This window comes from Microtus pennsylvanicus, chromosome 16 (assembly GCF_037038515.1).
Source record: "Microtus pennsylvanicus isolate mMicPen1 chromosome 16, mMicPen1.hap1, whole genome shotgun sequence".
Classification (NCBI taxonomy): domain Eukaryota; kingdom Metazoa; phylum Chordata; class Mammalia; order Rodentia; family Cricetidae; genus Microtus; species Microtus pennsylvanicus.
This window is the reverse complement of record NC_134594.1, coordinates 23,241,840-23,257,634: the sequence shown is the minus strand read 5'-3', so window position 1 is coordinate 23,257,634 and position 15,795 is coordinate 23,241,840. Positions and strand designations below refer to the sequence as shown.

Genomic DNA, 15,795 nt, shown 5'->3' with positions numbered 1-15,795 from the left:
TAAAATTTCAAACCTCTCCCCAAATTTAAAACAATTGCAAGAAAGGATCAGCAAGCTCTGCTTGGGCTCCTGTATTTGTAGTAGAGTTTGGTGGAGGAATCAGTCACTAGAGAAGAGCCTTATGGGTTGATGGAACCTCGATATTTCACTTTATTTTTGTCACTAGCTATAGTATTAGTTTGTCAATTGTGACTTAAACTACAGATGCTGATCAGGGACAAGTTCTTAAACTCAAAAGTACTGAAAGAAAAACCAGAATTTTCTCTTGAGTCTGCAGGAAGTAATTTAAGTCAATGACTTAATTGGAAAAGTCAAACTGCCTTTAAGAGGAATTTAGCTTTTAATGGAGCAACAGGGGGTGGAAACAAAAATAAAGAGTAATTTACCTGGGGCAAATCTTTCAAATACTTTATTTTTCAAAGTGAATATAGGTGATGTTCTGCCTGTTATAGGGGGAAGGTTGAGGAGATGAAGAAAATGGAATTTAATTGCACGAATTACTTCCTGAGTTCCTAGCGGGAAATGAGGAATTTAAATCTCTAGTTAAGTATAGAAAAAGGTCAAACTTCAAAAGTGTTTCAACTTTTGTGAAATTTTAACCATCATTTGCAAAATAATAGCAGAGCAAGGGAGGGATTTATCTAAATGCTAATTTACCCACATTTTCTTCAAAGTACCCCATTTCCAGCAAATAATGAAGATGAGATGCTTGTGTTTATACAAAATGCCGTCCATTTTTGCAAAAATGTTAGGCATGTTGAAGTGTAAGTGGAAAATCTTGTAAATTCACTTTGACTTTTATGTCCATAAATCCGATTCTGACATGACGAACGACTTTCTGTGGAAGATCACAATTTCCACTTCTCTCATAGTCTGAAGGAACAGGCATGTTTATTCAGGATTTAAAATATTGAGCCTATCGCTCTGGTAGCTAAAGCTGGACCTAAAGAAGCATATTCTCATGTGGAATAATATTACAGCACCGCTTTCTTCTTATGCTGTGGGTTGTACTCACATCTACCCTACCACATCTCTAAGTCTCTCATGCTTTGCGTGTTTGCTTCATGTATAGATAAGAGTCATGTTGTATAGCTCAAACCTTGTGAATGTAATTGGGGTGGGCAAGAAAATGGCATTTGTCTGTCATTGTGAATCATAGCTAAGGGCTGAGAAGATGGTTCAGTAGGTAAAATGTCTGCTAAGCAAGCATGAAGATCTGAATTTCATCCCCAGCCTGTAATTCCAGGACTAAAGAATTAAGAGACTGAACAGCTTTTAGGGCTAAATCAGTGAGCGCCACTTCAATGAGAGATCCTATCTCCACAATAGAGTAGAGAGCTAGGTCAACATCTGTCTCTGGCCTCTTAATGTATATACGCATGTGCCTACCTTGTGGTCACACTCATGCGAACACATGAGGACATGTACACACAGAGAAAGACACAATCAAACCAGCTAATGCTACACATATGTTATGATGATTTCTGTTTTCCTGGCACCTGCAAATTATATTGAAAATATATGACTAGCCTCTATTGACAATCCAGTCACAGTGCGTGTCTGTGGATCTCTTTAAATCTGAAGCCTAGGTATCCTTGCTCATCTTCTCCATGAGCTAAATTACAACCCAATACAGCTGACCTTTTGGTAGATATGCACAGCAAGATATACATATACTAAGGAACAACAGCCATATCTTTCAGGAGGATGATATGCAAAGTGTGGACGCAAAGTGCCCTGAGATCCTAAGACAGACAGGAACCCTTCCAGAGAACCACGAGAAAGAGAGGCAGAAGTTGTAAAAACAAAACAAACAAACAAAAAAAACTGGTTGTATCAGTGAGTTCACAGATATCTTCTGAACAATTTCCTCATTGTGTCACCTGTGAGCTCGTGGTAAAGGCTTGAGCTCAGGAGTTTGCCAACCTGCCTTCTAATCTTATCTTAACACGTACTGCCTATTTATGAAGGCCAGCAAATTAAACAGAAGCGGGAGTTTCACCTGCTCATATGAAATACACGACCGATACGCACAGCCATGTCGTAGAGATGTGAGGATTGACAAACACTACCCGTGAAAGTCTTTGCAACCATCTCTGATAAAAGATACTAGTTTACATTTCTGGGCTGCTGGCTCTGTTTATTCCCAACAGTGAGATCATAGATACGGAGTTGGCCCTCTGCTGTCTAAAGGTACTTTCTGAGATCCGTGCATCCGGGAAATGGATGCTGAGAGATAAAGGAACCCAGCAGCTGCTGCAGGAAACAGTGGAGGCACCCACTCATCTCATCATGTAGCATTCATATATAGCATCTGTATGCGTTAGCAGTTTAGCACGGAGTGCTCCAAAGGCGGAAGCCCGAAAGAATATGGCTTTGAGAGACAACGATCTGTAACCTCTCTTTTCAAAATGAAAGACAGAGGCGAGTGATGGAGTGTGCAGGAAGAAATACTTGCTAGTCCTTCAATCAGAGCATCAGCCCCTAAGATTTCCCTAAACATCCTTTTTAAATACAACTCCTTTCAAAAATGGGTTCCTTATCTCTAGGATTTATGGATATAGCTTTTTCTGCTACATTTTGATTTCTAGGAACCTGCATCATAAATAAGTAAATAACGGTCATGTGTTGCTTGCTGAATTTTCGTTTTGGTAAAAATCTGAAATGAGTCCCCCCAAAATTTCCTCAGGTGTGAAATTAACTGTTACTTAAAGGGAGTAAAACCCAGGCCAGAGTATTGGCTCAGACTTGTTTTCTTATACAATATGCGTAGATGGCGTGCATTTAAGAGGCAGATATGGTTAACATCAGAAACTCAGACCACTGCTGTGTTTACTGAATCCCAAATCCCTACTCAATACTGTTGGATACATAGCACATGCAGCCTTAAATCCTGCTGTGGTTATAGCAGCCCGAGAGCCTCCTCTGGCTGCCCCATAGGTGGCCTTGTCCCTTACTAGACTGTACCTCCAGGTCATTGAGGGGCACCTCCTGGAAGATGATGTAGCTACCGACGAATGCAATGTTAGCCGCTCAGATAAAGCTGACCTTGGAGGAAAGCTTGAGGGATGTCAATCTTACTAAGAATTCTTTCCTCAGCAAAGGGGAAGGAAGCAAGGTGAAAGGATCAATTCCTGGTGATAGATTTGTGTCTTCCATTTGTTTGGGGAAAGTTTAGAAAATAGAAAATAATGTCCCAGATCCTCATTGGTTTTCGTATTTCAATGAACACCAAGCATTTAAGAGGCATCGGACCTTCTTTTCCCAAATATGCATGCGATCAGGTGTTCTTCAAATGAGAATATTTCTTCTTGCCCAGTGTGTCCACGTCTTTATTTCCCTCTTTTTTCCCTTTCCTCTTTCTCCCAGGGCCTCTTTTCTACTTAGGACCACCTGAGAAAGGCAAGCACAGGGCTCCTTTGTTGCTGGGGACAACCAAGGACAAGTTTTTTTTTTTCCACCTTCATGTCAAAGTTGGACCTCTTTAATTAAAAAAAATTATCATTCTCATGTGCTGAGCCATTAATTACACAAGGTCTGACATTAGGAAATAGATACTCATCCAATATGAAAAAAGCAGGGTTGCCTTTCATTGTTTTTGATATGTCACTCATTCAATATGAAAAAAGCAGGGTTGCCTTTCATTGTTTTTGATATGTCACTTCTCTGTACGTATTAGAGACAGATAAATTATTTTATTTTTAATCATTCCCGATAAAATAATGCCTTTGATCACTGACAGTGGTTCTATTTATTCCCTCATATATTCAGCTTCAAAAATAGCTTAAATATGATGCCCCCTACCTCAGGCCCTTTTGACCATTTGCTGTCATTCTTACTTTGAAATACTACATTACTACACCCCGTTTCACTTTCAGTGAACTCTTCTGAGCCCCCTGAATTTGTCTTCTTCTCAGTAAGACTTAACTCACTGCTTCCTTTACTCATTAAAATGTCTACCCTTACTCTTGGGGTATGTTTTGCAAAGCAAATTGTATTAATTTAGTATGTATAGTGTGGTAGCAATCTGCCTATCCCGTGTGAGCCGTTTCCTAGTGAAAGTCTGTTCCTCTTTCTTTTCCCTCACCCCCATCACCTCTTTAGCTTTGATTGTGTATACACATTTATGTACATAGTTTGCTCATCCTTTTCTCCACAAAATTTGTTGAAATGTTGCTGTAAACTAGATTTCAAGTTTGAAAATTTTTGATGTTTTGTCATCTTTAGATACTTGATATTATTTTTATAAATAATCCTCAGACATCCTGTTTTCCTGTCTCTGACTTTGTCATCTCCCCGTGCACACATCAATGGCTCTTTACCCTAGTCTGTGGGTCAGTAGCTGCTATAAACACCTTTGCATGTAATACATAATTGATTGGATACTGATTTTAGATAGCGGCCCAACACCATTGAAAGAATGTGCATTAATTAGGTTCTATTTGGGTATAGATTGTTTTAATTTTCCCATTAGTCATTGTGTATTGCTAATACTGCAGCAATTTCTAATTAGGGAACTGAGGAAATGATTATTTTATATAAGGGAAGCATGTTGACAACCTCTGACTGTACACATTCCAATTTGAATGGTAAGAATTTTTTGGTAGTGTTTTATTTTTAAATTCCTGAGAAATAATTCCATACATTTTTAAAATCTTTGCTAAGGGAGAACATACCTTTACAAAAGAAGAAAAAAGGTTTATTGATGAAAACCATATGTGTCCAGAATAAAATGGCTGCCAACTGCTTTTGGCTGCACTGTGCCTACTACCTTTTTTGCAAGAACATAAAGTTGAAATTCACTGTGTAGAGTAGCCCTAGACTTTCCATCAGATAAGAAAAGGAAAACCTAGAACATCACTATTAAAACTGTTCCTTAACATTTTTGATAACCCAGTTTACTCATTCATTCATTTATTCATACAACAAAAATATATTAGCTATCTACCAGGGCCAGGGATAGAGCTGATTGCTGGCAGTGTCTGAATGAACAGCCATTGTTCTGTCCTTGGTGTGGATAGAGGTGGCTTCTTGGGAAACTGTCAACATTATCATTAAGAAGAAGAAAGTCTCCTGGCTTCAGACCCACTGTGCATCCTACGTTGAAAAAATCCCCCCAAATTTTTTGATCAAATAGTCAACACTTGTAAGGTAGTTAAAGCTCACCCCTCATTATCTATTTGGAAAGCAGGGAGGAAGTTCAACAAGAGTACTGGTAGGGCTGGTCCTGATGTTGAAGAACAAGACCAGATACATAGCACTTCTTACCCTTTCCTGAGTCAAAGTCTGCATTCTCATGACCTGATGGAAGACTCAGGATGAAATTCCACCCTCTCAAGGCCCACTGGATGATCTTAGGATGAAATCCCACCCTCTCATGGCCCACTGGATGACCCCAGGATGAAATGCAACACTACCATGATGCATGGGATAACTTTAGAGTGAAGATATTTTATTCTCCATTACTTTATTGTTATCACATGGCAATGTATGTTCATTCTTATCAAAGCGCAAAAACCAAAACTGGTTCTCTGACTGTGCAGGAGTTTTATCTAAACTTTTCAGGCTTGAATGTATATCAAGGAAGTGTTTTAATAGAGGAGAGACTAGATCTGGTGCAGAGCCTGCGATTCTGAACTTCCTAGGTTCTGGTAGTTCATGCCAGCACTCCAGGCTTATAGATCACATTTCTACTATCAAGGACCGGAGACATCGATGTGCTCATGGGGGTTCGTCTTTTGTGACGTTGTCCATTTGTTTGCAGCTGTGGTGATGGTCCTAAATAGCATGAGTGTCAGCTGGAGCGCCCGGATCCAGATTTTCCTAACCTTTTGCAAGCTCACAGCGATTCTGATAATTATAGTCCCCGGAGTGATACAGCTAATTAAAGGTATGGACTGAAAAGTAAATGCGTTTTAAACTGCGTCTCTGCTTCTGGTCTCTTCCAACACTGGCTTTCGCTTGTCTAGCAGAATCCTTAATTAGTCTTCGCTTGTGGAACTTAAACTCTGTACTGTCAACTAATTGATTTGAACGGCTGCATGGAGGGTAAGTTAGTATTTATAGCCGGATGGCAGCCAGAGGATTAAGAGTAGACCAAGCAACAAAAATAAGGGGTCGGAGAATTCTTTTGGTATAAATTAAAATTGCTTGGAATGAAAACCCAAAGAGAAAAAAAAAACCCACCTCCCTTCTCCAAAAAACACAGGAAAAAAAAAAGAATTTGCTTTATCGCTTTAAGTGCAGATCAACATACCCTTTGTTTGCATTGTAGAACTTTGCAAAAATGGCAACAAATATATTTCTGGAACATGATGGAAGATGACCAATAATTATTTTCTCATTTGTATTTCCTTGCGCTGAGATGAGTGTTCACAGAAGAGCAGTGAGGCTTAGGACTGACATCTCTAAAAACAAGATCCTATGTGACAAAAAAAAAAAAAAAAAGAGTTGCAAAATTTAGGATTTTTTTTCAAATTTATTTATTTATTTTCTTATTATTTATTTACTTATTTATTTATTTATTTTGGTTTTTTGAGACAGGGTTTCTCTGTGGCTTTGGAGCCTGTCCTGGAACTAGCTCTGTAGACCAGGCTGGTCTCGAACTCACAGAGATCCGCCAGCCTCCGCCTCCCGAGTGCTGGGATTAAAGGCGTGCGCCACCACTGCCCGGCCTTATTTTTTGAAAAAGGAAACAAACTATCTTTTTTCATTTTACATTCCAGTTCCAGTTCCTACTACCTCCCCTCCTCCCATTCTCTCCACCTATCCACCCCATCCACTCCTCACAGAGGGCAAGGCACATTGCTTTGGGGAAGGTCCAAGGCCCTCCCTACTATATCTAGGCTGAGCAAGGTATCCATGCAAAGAGAACAGGTTCCCAAAACAGCCAGTCCAAGCAGTAGGGATTAAATCCTGGGAGTATAGGGTAGGAGGAGTAAGGAGGATGGAAGGAGAAGACAAGGGGAGAAGGGAATCGGGGAGGAGAACTTGAGGGAACAGTATAGTAGAGATGGAGGAAGAACAGAGATGAGAGCAAGGAAAGAGATATTTTGATTGAGGGAGCCATTATGGGGCTAGCAAGAAACCTGGCACTAGAGAAATTCGCAGGAATCCACAAAGATGACCCCAGCTAAGACCCTAAGCAGTAGAGGAGAGAGTGCCAGAACTGGCCTTGCCCTGTAATCAGACTGATGAATATCTTAAATATCACCACAGAACCTTCATCCAGCAACTGATGGAAACAAAACTTAGTTCTTATTATTACATTATTTTCTCTGTAAATTTGTATTTCTGAAGAAATGAGGCAACTTCTGGATTTATTTGTCATGAAACTTTCTACTTAATGAGATAAGAATTTGAGGAACGCTATCACGGAGTTAGGGTTGGCCTAGTAAGGATGGTATGTACATTTGCTTAGATTAGGTGGAAATGACTGAAAGAGAAAAAGAGTCTGAATCAGTAAATAGCAAGAGATGATTAGAGCAAATCAATGGGAAAGACGTGATGTATCATGTGGGCATGTTAAGTATTGTCTATGTTCCAAAGAAAGGAAGTTATAGAGAAATTTAATGAGCCTGCAGGAGGAATTGCCACAACACACAAGGAAGCGGCAAAGTTCAGCAAAATCATTGCCATCGGTGGAGGCACCGAACACCAAGAACTTGCTCACTCTAGCTGGGAGAGGGAACTGTTCTTGTCCATTTAACCAGCCTGGTGGGCGATCTCAGAATCCTGCCAGGAAAATGCTTTCATCGAATCCCAAAACTTCAGCCCCAGAGTAAACACAAAGAATCATTTGAACAGCAGGGCCGGTGTGGGAGAAGATGTGGGCTCGTGGTCCCAGTTCTCCACAGTCTCTGTGGAGCTGGCCAGCTCACAACCACTATGAATGGAGGCAAAATGGTCCACACTCTGGGTGCTTTCATCTCCTGAGCTGCCTTTCTAGTCTTCTGCAGAGAGCCTTTCAGATTCTGGAAAGCAGACGAAGGAAGAGTCCCTAGGCCTTCTACATATAGCTGATTCCTGGGTTTTCCTTGTTGGTGTAATGCCAGGAATGATAGGTAGTTATACTCCGCAGTTGGTTCTGACCCCTCGTTTATGTATGTGTAGAAAGTGGGGCATGCTTAGCAATCGCTACTGCATTGCCATTCCCTTGAGTGCAGAGGCCAGATGAAACGCCCGAGTCTTCCCTGTCTGTTACAATACAGTGATGTTTTAATTATTGCTATGGCATCCAGCACATAGGCCCACCCGAATTCTTGCTTCTCCCACACCAGAGAAATTCCCCGAGGATGTTACTGCATTGAAGCATATTTTAGGACTTTGGAGACCAGACATATTTTCCTTATTTTACTACGAAATTTTATGAAATTGAGATTTTAGAATTCGTATCCCAGTCATTTAGTTTTTCCACATTTCTGAGACCCCAGGAAGAAAAGGATCACTGATAAGTGTGGTGTATTTATTTCTACTCGAACCAGTAGAAAGTAGCCTGGGCATTCACTTATGAGGCCCGGAGCTTCCCTTTGAATGCTGCTTTCATCTTCCCAAGGCCTGTGTTTTGCATCCAAAACATTCCCAAAGTTCAGAAACAATGTGCCTGGTTGCAAAACTCTCGAAGAGGCTCATTCGATGAACTGTGGCCCAGTCTTTACAGTTTAAATATTTCCTCTCATTAATTACTAATTGCCAAACTCTGAAAAATATTCTCTTCTTAGGCTAAGGAGACCACGGACCATAAACAAATACCCAACAGATATTTCTTTCTTTTAAAAAATATTTTATTTGTAATTGTGTGTGTGTACATGTTTGTGTGTCTACAAATGTTCATGTACACATGAGCACAAGTGCCTGCAAAGGCCAGACGAGGGCATCAGATGCCCTGAAGCCAGAGAAGCAGGTGACTGTGACCACCTGTTGAGGATGCTGGGCACTCAGATCCTCTACAAGAGTAGCACATGCTTGTAGGAGCTGAGCAACTTCTTAAATCCCGACAGATGTTCGTTTTTCTTCTTCCGAATCTCACTCCGTGTGTACAATTTCCTTCTATTAAGGCACGGAAATATTTCAGTAAAATGGGTATTTCTGATTTACCCTGTCAAGTTTTCATAAAACTACATTTAGAAGTTGGTTGCTTTGAGAAAAATATCATACTTCGTGTCACACAAATTTGTTCATCTTGGCCCCCATACTCACATTCTGTCACTATGAATTCTCAGTCTCATGATGTGAGCATTGGCTGATATTTGACTTACAAGAGAGTTTTGTATATATATTGCCCACCTTCTGCCCTCATGGCCCCCTTTTGTTACTTATTAAAAGTCATTTTTTAAGCAGGATCATTTACTATCTAAATAATACCATTTGCTGTTTTTCTTTGGGGGTGCTGGATGCCACAGATACTTTTTGGTACTAATTTTGAATCTGTACTTTCTAATCCAAATCTGATTTTTTTTAAATCTCTTAAACTACCCAAAAGATTAAAAGAAAAAAGTACTTACTGTTCACAAAATAGGGGGAGAAAGTCTCCATGTTGATGCCAAAATTGGTAAAACGTGGTTTGGGGTTTGGTATAGTTTCTTATTCATTTTCCTAGAAGAAAATGGTGGCCTGGACCAAAATAATATCAATAAGTTATTTCTATAAAGAAAGCCCTTTGGGTAGAATGGCTTATCACAGTTAGGTACACTATGCTGCTGGGTGACATTGGCCACAGACACTCTTATGTGACTGGGCGGGGCTGTGCTCCAGAGAACCTTTATATGAATAAGCTTTGTTGGTTTTGATGATGGATTTTGTCTGCAGCCTTCCCTGCTTTAGAAGGCAGGTGTGTTGAATAAACAGACTATAGGGATAAAGGCCGGAGGCTAAGTGATGTGATGTAGGAGACAGTGCAGGCATTTCTTGATGTCTACTCACTCAAGATTTCTTCTCATCCTCTACCACGACACATTGTTATCTTCTAAGAATTTTGTCAAATCCTTAAAATTTCAGTTTAATGGAAGATGCTTCAGTCAACTGTCATGGTTAAAACATAGGACACTCAAGCAAGGGAAATGGAGTTACTTATTTTAAGTACCCCATTAAATCTAGTCGGTCACATGCAAAAAAACTTAAAAATGGTCTAGATGACAAGTATGTGTTTGAGATTTCTGTTCTACCTTGGGTGCGGTATTAATAGATAGAGTTGGCCATGAACAGAGAGTGAGAACAGGGTAGTTCATCTCCCAACTGTGTATAGAGTTGTAATAAATAATAACCAATTCTTTGCAAAGCTCTAAAAATCCTTGTATTCTAATTCCAGGGCACACACAGCACTTTGAAAATGCATTTTCAGGAAGAGATACAAATCTGATGGGGTTGCCCTTGGCTTTTTATTATGGGATGTATGCATATGCTGGTTGGTAAGTTGATATCTCCAGATACTTTATTAAGTTATTTCACTTGTCTTTTCTCTTGTTAATCTGTCTGTTATCATAGGAGTGTCAGCTTTGACCCCAGTGACGAGTGATGAAACCCTCAGACATTTCCTCCCAGCTAGGTTTTCATTATATCATGTGCACAGTGATGATTTAGTCAAAGTTTCAAATAACATGGGATTCTCACAAGTGAAGACCTAAAAGGTCAGGAAAAATATTTTTTTTTATGCAATGGCAACAAACTGGAGGGAGAGTGAGGCGTGTTTGTTTAGATTCTCCTTGACTTCTTTGTATAACATTTCCTCTCTCAACCAAGACTCTTAGGATGTATTATGAGACAAGGTGGAGCAGAGAACTGTGCAGCTGCTTTCTGCGGAAAGTCAGGAGCAAGCGAGAGATGTAGTTCTAGGTTTTACCGTTGGCTTTGCGGAGAGAGGTTTCTAGTTTCTATGAGCATTTAGGGAACACAGATTCTAGCTTCTGCAGCTTACTCTGGGAGGGAAGAAAGAAGCATGAAGAAAAGGTGGGAGGATACTAGAAAGAGATTCTTCTTCAGCAGTCCTTCCAATTTCCTTCAGTGTGGCAAAGCCTTTAACTTACGGTGTCATTTTATGAGACCCCAGACAGTCAAGGTTGCTATTAGATTTAGTTCAGTGGCAGAAAAACGAACAAACAGATGCTGGGTTTTAGCAGCCAGTATGCATTACTTCTAATTATTCATCCGTGAGGACGAGATAGTGCCATGGGAACTCAGGGTTAGTACCTGCCCTGTCAAAAGGCTTTGGTGCAAGCGCACCAAGGATATTTATAGACAGCAGTTAATGATTTTTTTTTGTCTACCCTATCACAAGGAAGAAACAATTCAGATGTAGAGATGAGATGGTCTCAGAAGATCAAAATGGTTCGGATGATAAAGACAGGGAAGGAGAAATCACAATAATGAAGTCAGCTGGTCAAATATGTGGCATATTCAAGGGCCCAGACACATTTCATTACAATGTTTCCAGTAGCTGAAAACACAAACAGGAAGCAGAGACTCTTGGCAGCATGATGCCATGGATGTGCTTACATCCTTCACGCCTGTCTGCTGTGATTCCCCCACCCTGGGGCAGCAGTGTTCTGTTGAGTTCCATGAGTCACAGTGACCAAATATCCAAAAGGAACCTCCTGCGACTAAATTTTATTGACCTTGAAAGCTTTAGTTAAAATGACTATTTCCAGAAACCCCATTAGGTACAACAATATTGTCAAAACACTAGAATCATTGCAGGAAGATTAATTTTCATAGTTTTGGAGTAAATAATTGTAATAGTTCTTTTTTTCCATATTTATAAAACAGGTAGTTAATGTGATAACACTCTCTGAACCTAAGCATACCAAAAGGAAACTTTGCTATCTCAAAAATTATGTAAATATGTATCTAACATGAATACAATTTTCTCTTCTTTCTGCCTCCTTTTTTTTATTATTTTTGTTTTTGTATCTTACCTTTTAGGGAATATACAAATGCATTCCAAAATAAATAGCATATGTACTCTATTAATCTCAGAAATTGTGAAAATATGGCATTAGAAGCCAATCAGCAGAGTATAGCTACATAGGTTTAGCATAGCTTTGAAGTGAAATGTGTTTGAAGGTTGTTAGGTTATAGCATAAGAAGATCAGTGTAAACTATTTGTATACCCGAAGAAGATTTTTTGCCGCCATTGTGTGCACGCTTTAGTTTTGAATCCCAGTGGTTTTGAAGTCTTTTCACTTTTGTTCAAAGCACAATGTGGTGCTAAGCAGAGAAAAGAACCGAGTGTGATCACAGTGTTAGAAGCAAAATCAACTCTTCTATGTCTTTTGAGCCTGGTTCAGGGCTCCATGCCCTGGGGCAGCAGCCAAGCCACAGCGAGGGTCCCTGGGAGCCCCAGAGCAAAGTAGGGGAGGGAACAAGAGCTTTCAGCTCCAGCTGGGTGCTGGGAGCCTGTTGTACTCTGTCAAGAATGTGGGATGTGGTGATCTTCACAAGGCAGATTTGATTAATTCTGTTGAATGGAGTTTCTTTTGCCTGTGAACACCATGCATCTGTTCCCACGGAATATTAAAACATTTTTACCCTCACTCCACCACCACCCGGCACTGAATATTCAGGTCACCTGCTTCATGTACCGCCAATTTTCTCCACTTCTGAGGTTTTTGAGGGGCTGTTGATTTTTCTCTGGAAAAAAAAAAGAGTATTTTCATCTTGACTTATCTTATTAATATTGTATTTTACTGATGCCAAGTCCAAAGCGCCACTGTTTTCACCTATGATGGGGGTTTACAGGAAATTTGACTTATACTTTGTCCCCCCTGAATAATTCTTGTGCCTTCACCCAAGCTTGAAGAGCCAAGAACCATCAATTGTGTGTGTGTGCGTGTGTTCTTGAGGGTTCAGTCACAGTATTGGAAAGTAAGTCTACAATTGTAAATGAGAGGTTATGTGATCCAAGTGGCTTAGCCAGAGGATGACAGGGAACGATTTAGCTTTATAGGTTGTTGTAATGGTTTAATGGTGCTTTGTGAAGAGGGGGAATGACCTGGTTATTAATCTATGGCCCTCAGTCTCAGAAAACAGAAGTGGAAAAAGAAAGAGTCTGTGGGTTTGGCACTCCAGAGGTACAGATGTTATTTCCATGTAAATGGATCAAAGTGGGGTCTGAAATGGGTCTCAAAGACAGGAGCATTGTAAGAACAATCTTTGCTATCAGAATTTCTACATAATATTTATTTATTTTGGTTTTTCTATACAGGGTTTCTCAGTGTTGCTAGGCTTGGCTGTCCTAGGACTCACTCTGTAGACCAGGCTGGCCTCAAACTCACAGAGATCTGCTTGCCTCTGCCTCCCCTAGTGCTGGGATTAAAGGTGTGCACCACCGCTGACCAGTGAATTTCTCCCATCTTTTGACATATGATTGCAAAACTGGTTTGCACACTTATCAATTAGGACTGCAAATGGCTACCACTCCCTGCATTGCTGTAGAACAGTATTTGACTAAGGAGAGAGAGAGAGAGAGAGAGAGAGAGAGAGAGAGAGAGAGAGAGAGAGAGAGAGAGAAACCAAATGTGGAGGCTTTGTAGTGAGACAGAAGCAAAGCAGTTATAGTCAGGAGTTGCAAGTCAGGCTGCTACCTATTTGGATGGGCAGCATGCTAACCCTCTGTTGTCCTGGATACCTTGCTCGAAGAGCAGTCACCTCCAGCTGTTAGGCTGAATAGGAAAAAGATACCACCAACCCTTGGGGACCATGAGCGGAGTAAAGTTGGATCTAAGGAGCACAAAACCTATCCAGAATGATAAAAAATCCCGTCACTGAAACATGATTAGGGGAAAAGAAATCATTAACTCAGTCAGGTCACGGAGTCGGGTCAGAACAACTTTCCCATTATTGCCAATGTCCGTATTCAGAGAAATACATCTGCCAGTCCGCCTGTGGCCTTGGGGAAGTCAACCAATTTCATTCCTGTATCTGGGTCCAAAGCTAAGCCCAGCGTGGTGAGATTTTTCTCCTCTCTTTTCACCGTGTGATAGAAAATTGGTTTTCAGTGTCTTTTGTTGCTTTCTTTAATCAGATCCTCAATGGATTTAGTCTCCCCGAAGCACAAGGCACGGTTATTGTATACCTTTGTATCAGATCTCATCTCGAGAATCTGCTTCCTTAAAGACTCATGTACAAGGCTGGGTGCTGCAGTGCAGGGTCAACAGTGTAGTTTGTCCCAGTCCTAGAAAACCCGGGACAATAGACTTTGTAAGTATTCTCCAGGGCCTTGAGATATAAACCAGGGGAAACGGACTACTGTGGTCCATACTGTGAGCAGACAGATGTCAAGGTATACGTCCCCCAGTGCGTGGACCCCTGCACTCAAGTGATCTGCCGTCCTCCTCTTCCCTACATGCTACACCCAACCACTTTCCTTTTCTCTGTTCCCTAGAGTCATGGAAAAATATTTGAAGTCACATTCTTTTTCACAAATAGTTCCCTTCTTTTCTTAAGGTTATTGCGGGGGGGAAAAAAACAGTTGATCAACTATTAATAAACAACTGGCTATCTCTGACATGCAAAACCTGGCTCTATTCCTTAATTCATGTGATTTGTTCAGTTTTGGGTGTTATTTATATATTTGCTTATTGATTTGCATTTGTTTCCCCTACTTCCTGTTGCCTCAGGCTTATAATGCACTTGTCAAATCCGTCTCAAACAGCACATTCCACAGAACTATCTCTGCTACACTCAATGCAGAAATAGTAGCTCATCCACACTTATAATTCTTCCAGCCAGTTTTGCATTACATGGGGAAAGATGGAGTGTGCACATAGTAAGGATCTCACTGACTGTCACTTTCCCTATACTAACAATGTTGCATGCATTCTGCTATACGTGCACTCTGCTGTTCCTAGAAATTTAACTTTCTAGTTGTTAAAAAGTATCATTAGTTTTATATGTGTGTATATGTGCCCTTTTATATCACCCTTATTGCTACCTTCCCTTCAGTCAATGTATTTCTAATACTGATTTGTTGAAGCTGTCATTACCTCTGTAGCCATCCTGTTCTTGAACCTCAACTGACTAGTGAATTCAGATAGGATTGTTGCAAGTGTGGGACAAAACCCACTTCCTCACCTTTCTTGTACTCTGCGAGGTGCTTTAAGCATGTGGCAGGCGATGGGTTAATATTCTGGGTGTTTTTAGAGAGAAGGGAATTTGACTTTCAGACCTGTAATCCCATGAGTCATGTAAGAGGCTATTTTAGCATCTAAGTGTTGTTGTGGGAGAGGCTGCTTGGCAGCTCAGACCTAAAATAACCACACAGAAACTATATTATTTAAATCACTGCTTGGCCCATTAGCTCTAGGTTCTTATTGGCTAACATTTACATATTAATTTAACCCATTTCTATTAATCTGTGTATTGCCACTTAAAGGGTAAAGTTCAGGCATCTATTTCCTGCAGGGCTACATGACATCTCCCTAACTCCTCCTCCTTTCTCCCAGCATCCACTTTAGTTTCCCCCACCTACCTTTATTCTCTGCAGAGGCCCAGGAGAGTTCCTTTATTAACCGATGGTATTCACAGCATACAGAGGGGAATCCCACATCAGCTAATGACCATAGAATGCATGACTTTTATTCTGTAAGAGTTCTCTGAGTTTATGGAAAGCAGATATAGCAAGTTTCTGTTGTTTCGTTCAAATGTTCTCATGAGGATTCTTAGCTTCCTTCAATGTTGTTTTTAGGAAGCTTAGGAAGAATTCAGTAGGGCTTAAAGGACCTCCAGCAGTCCCTTTTAGTTGGGAAATGAAATCAAGGATGGACAGCATTGGCTACATCTGTGTGGGCTGGTAGAAACTCA

General features: G+C 40.5%; 1 protein-coding gene across 1 annotated transcript in view; it reads left to right on the top strand.

Annotated features, from left to right (window-relative positions):
• The window catches only part of Slc7a11 (solute carrier family 7 member 11), a 73,882-nt gene that overhangs the window by 10,572 nt on the left and 47,515 nt on the right, over positions 1-15,795 (top strand). The window contains exons 4-5 of the mRNA XM_075950591.1: positions 5,765-5,890; positions 10,307-10,406. Of these exons, the coding sequence (XP_075806706.1) occupies positions 5,765-5,890; positions 10,307-10,406 (226 nt within the window). The remainder of the gene's footprint in view (positions 1-5,764; positions 5,891-10,306; positions 10,407-15,795) is intronic.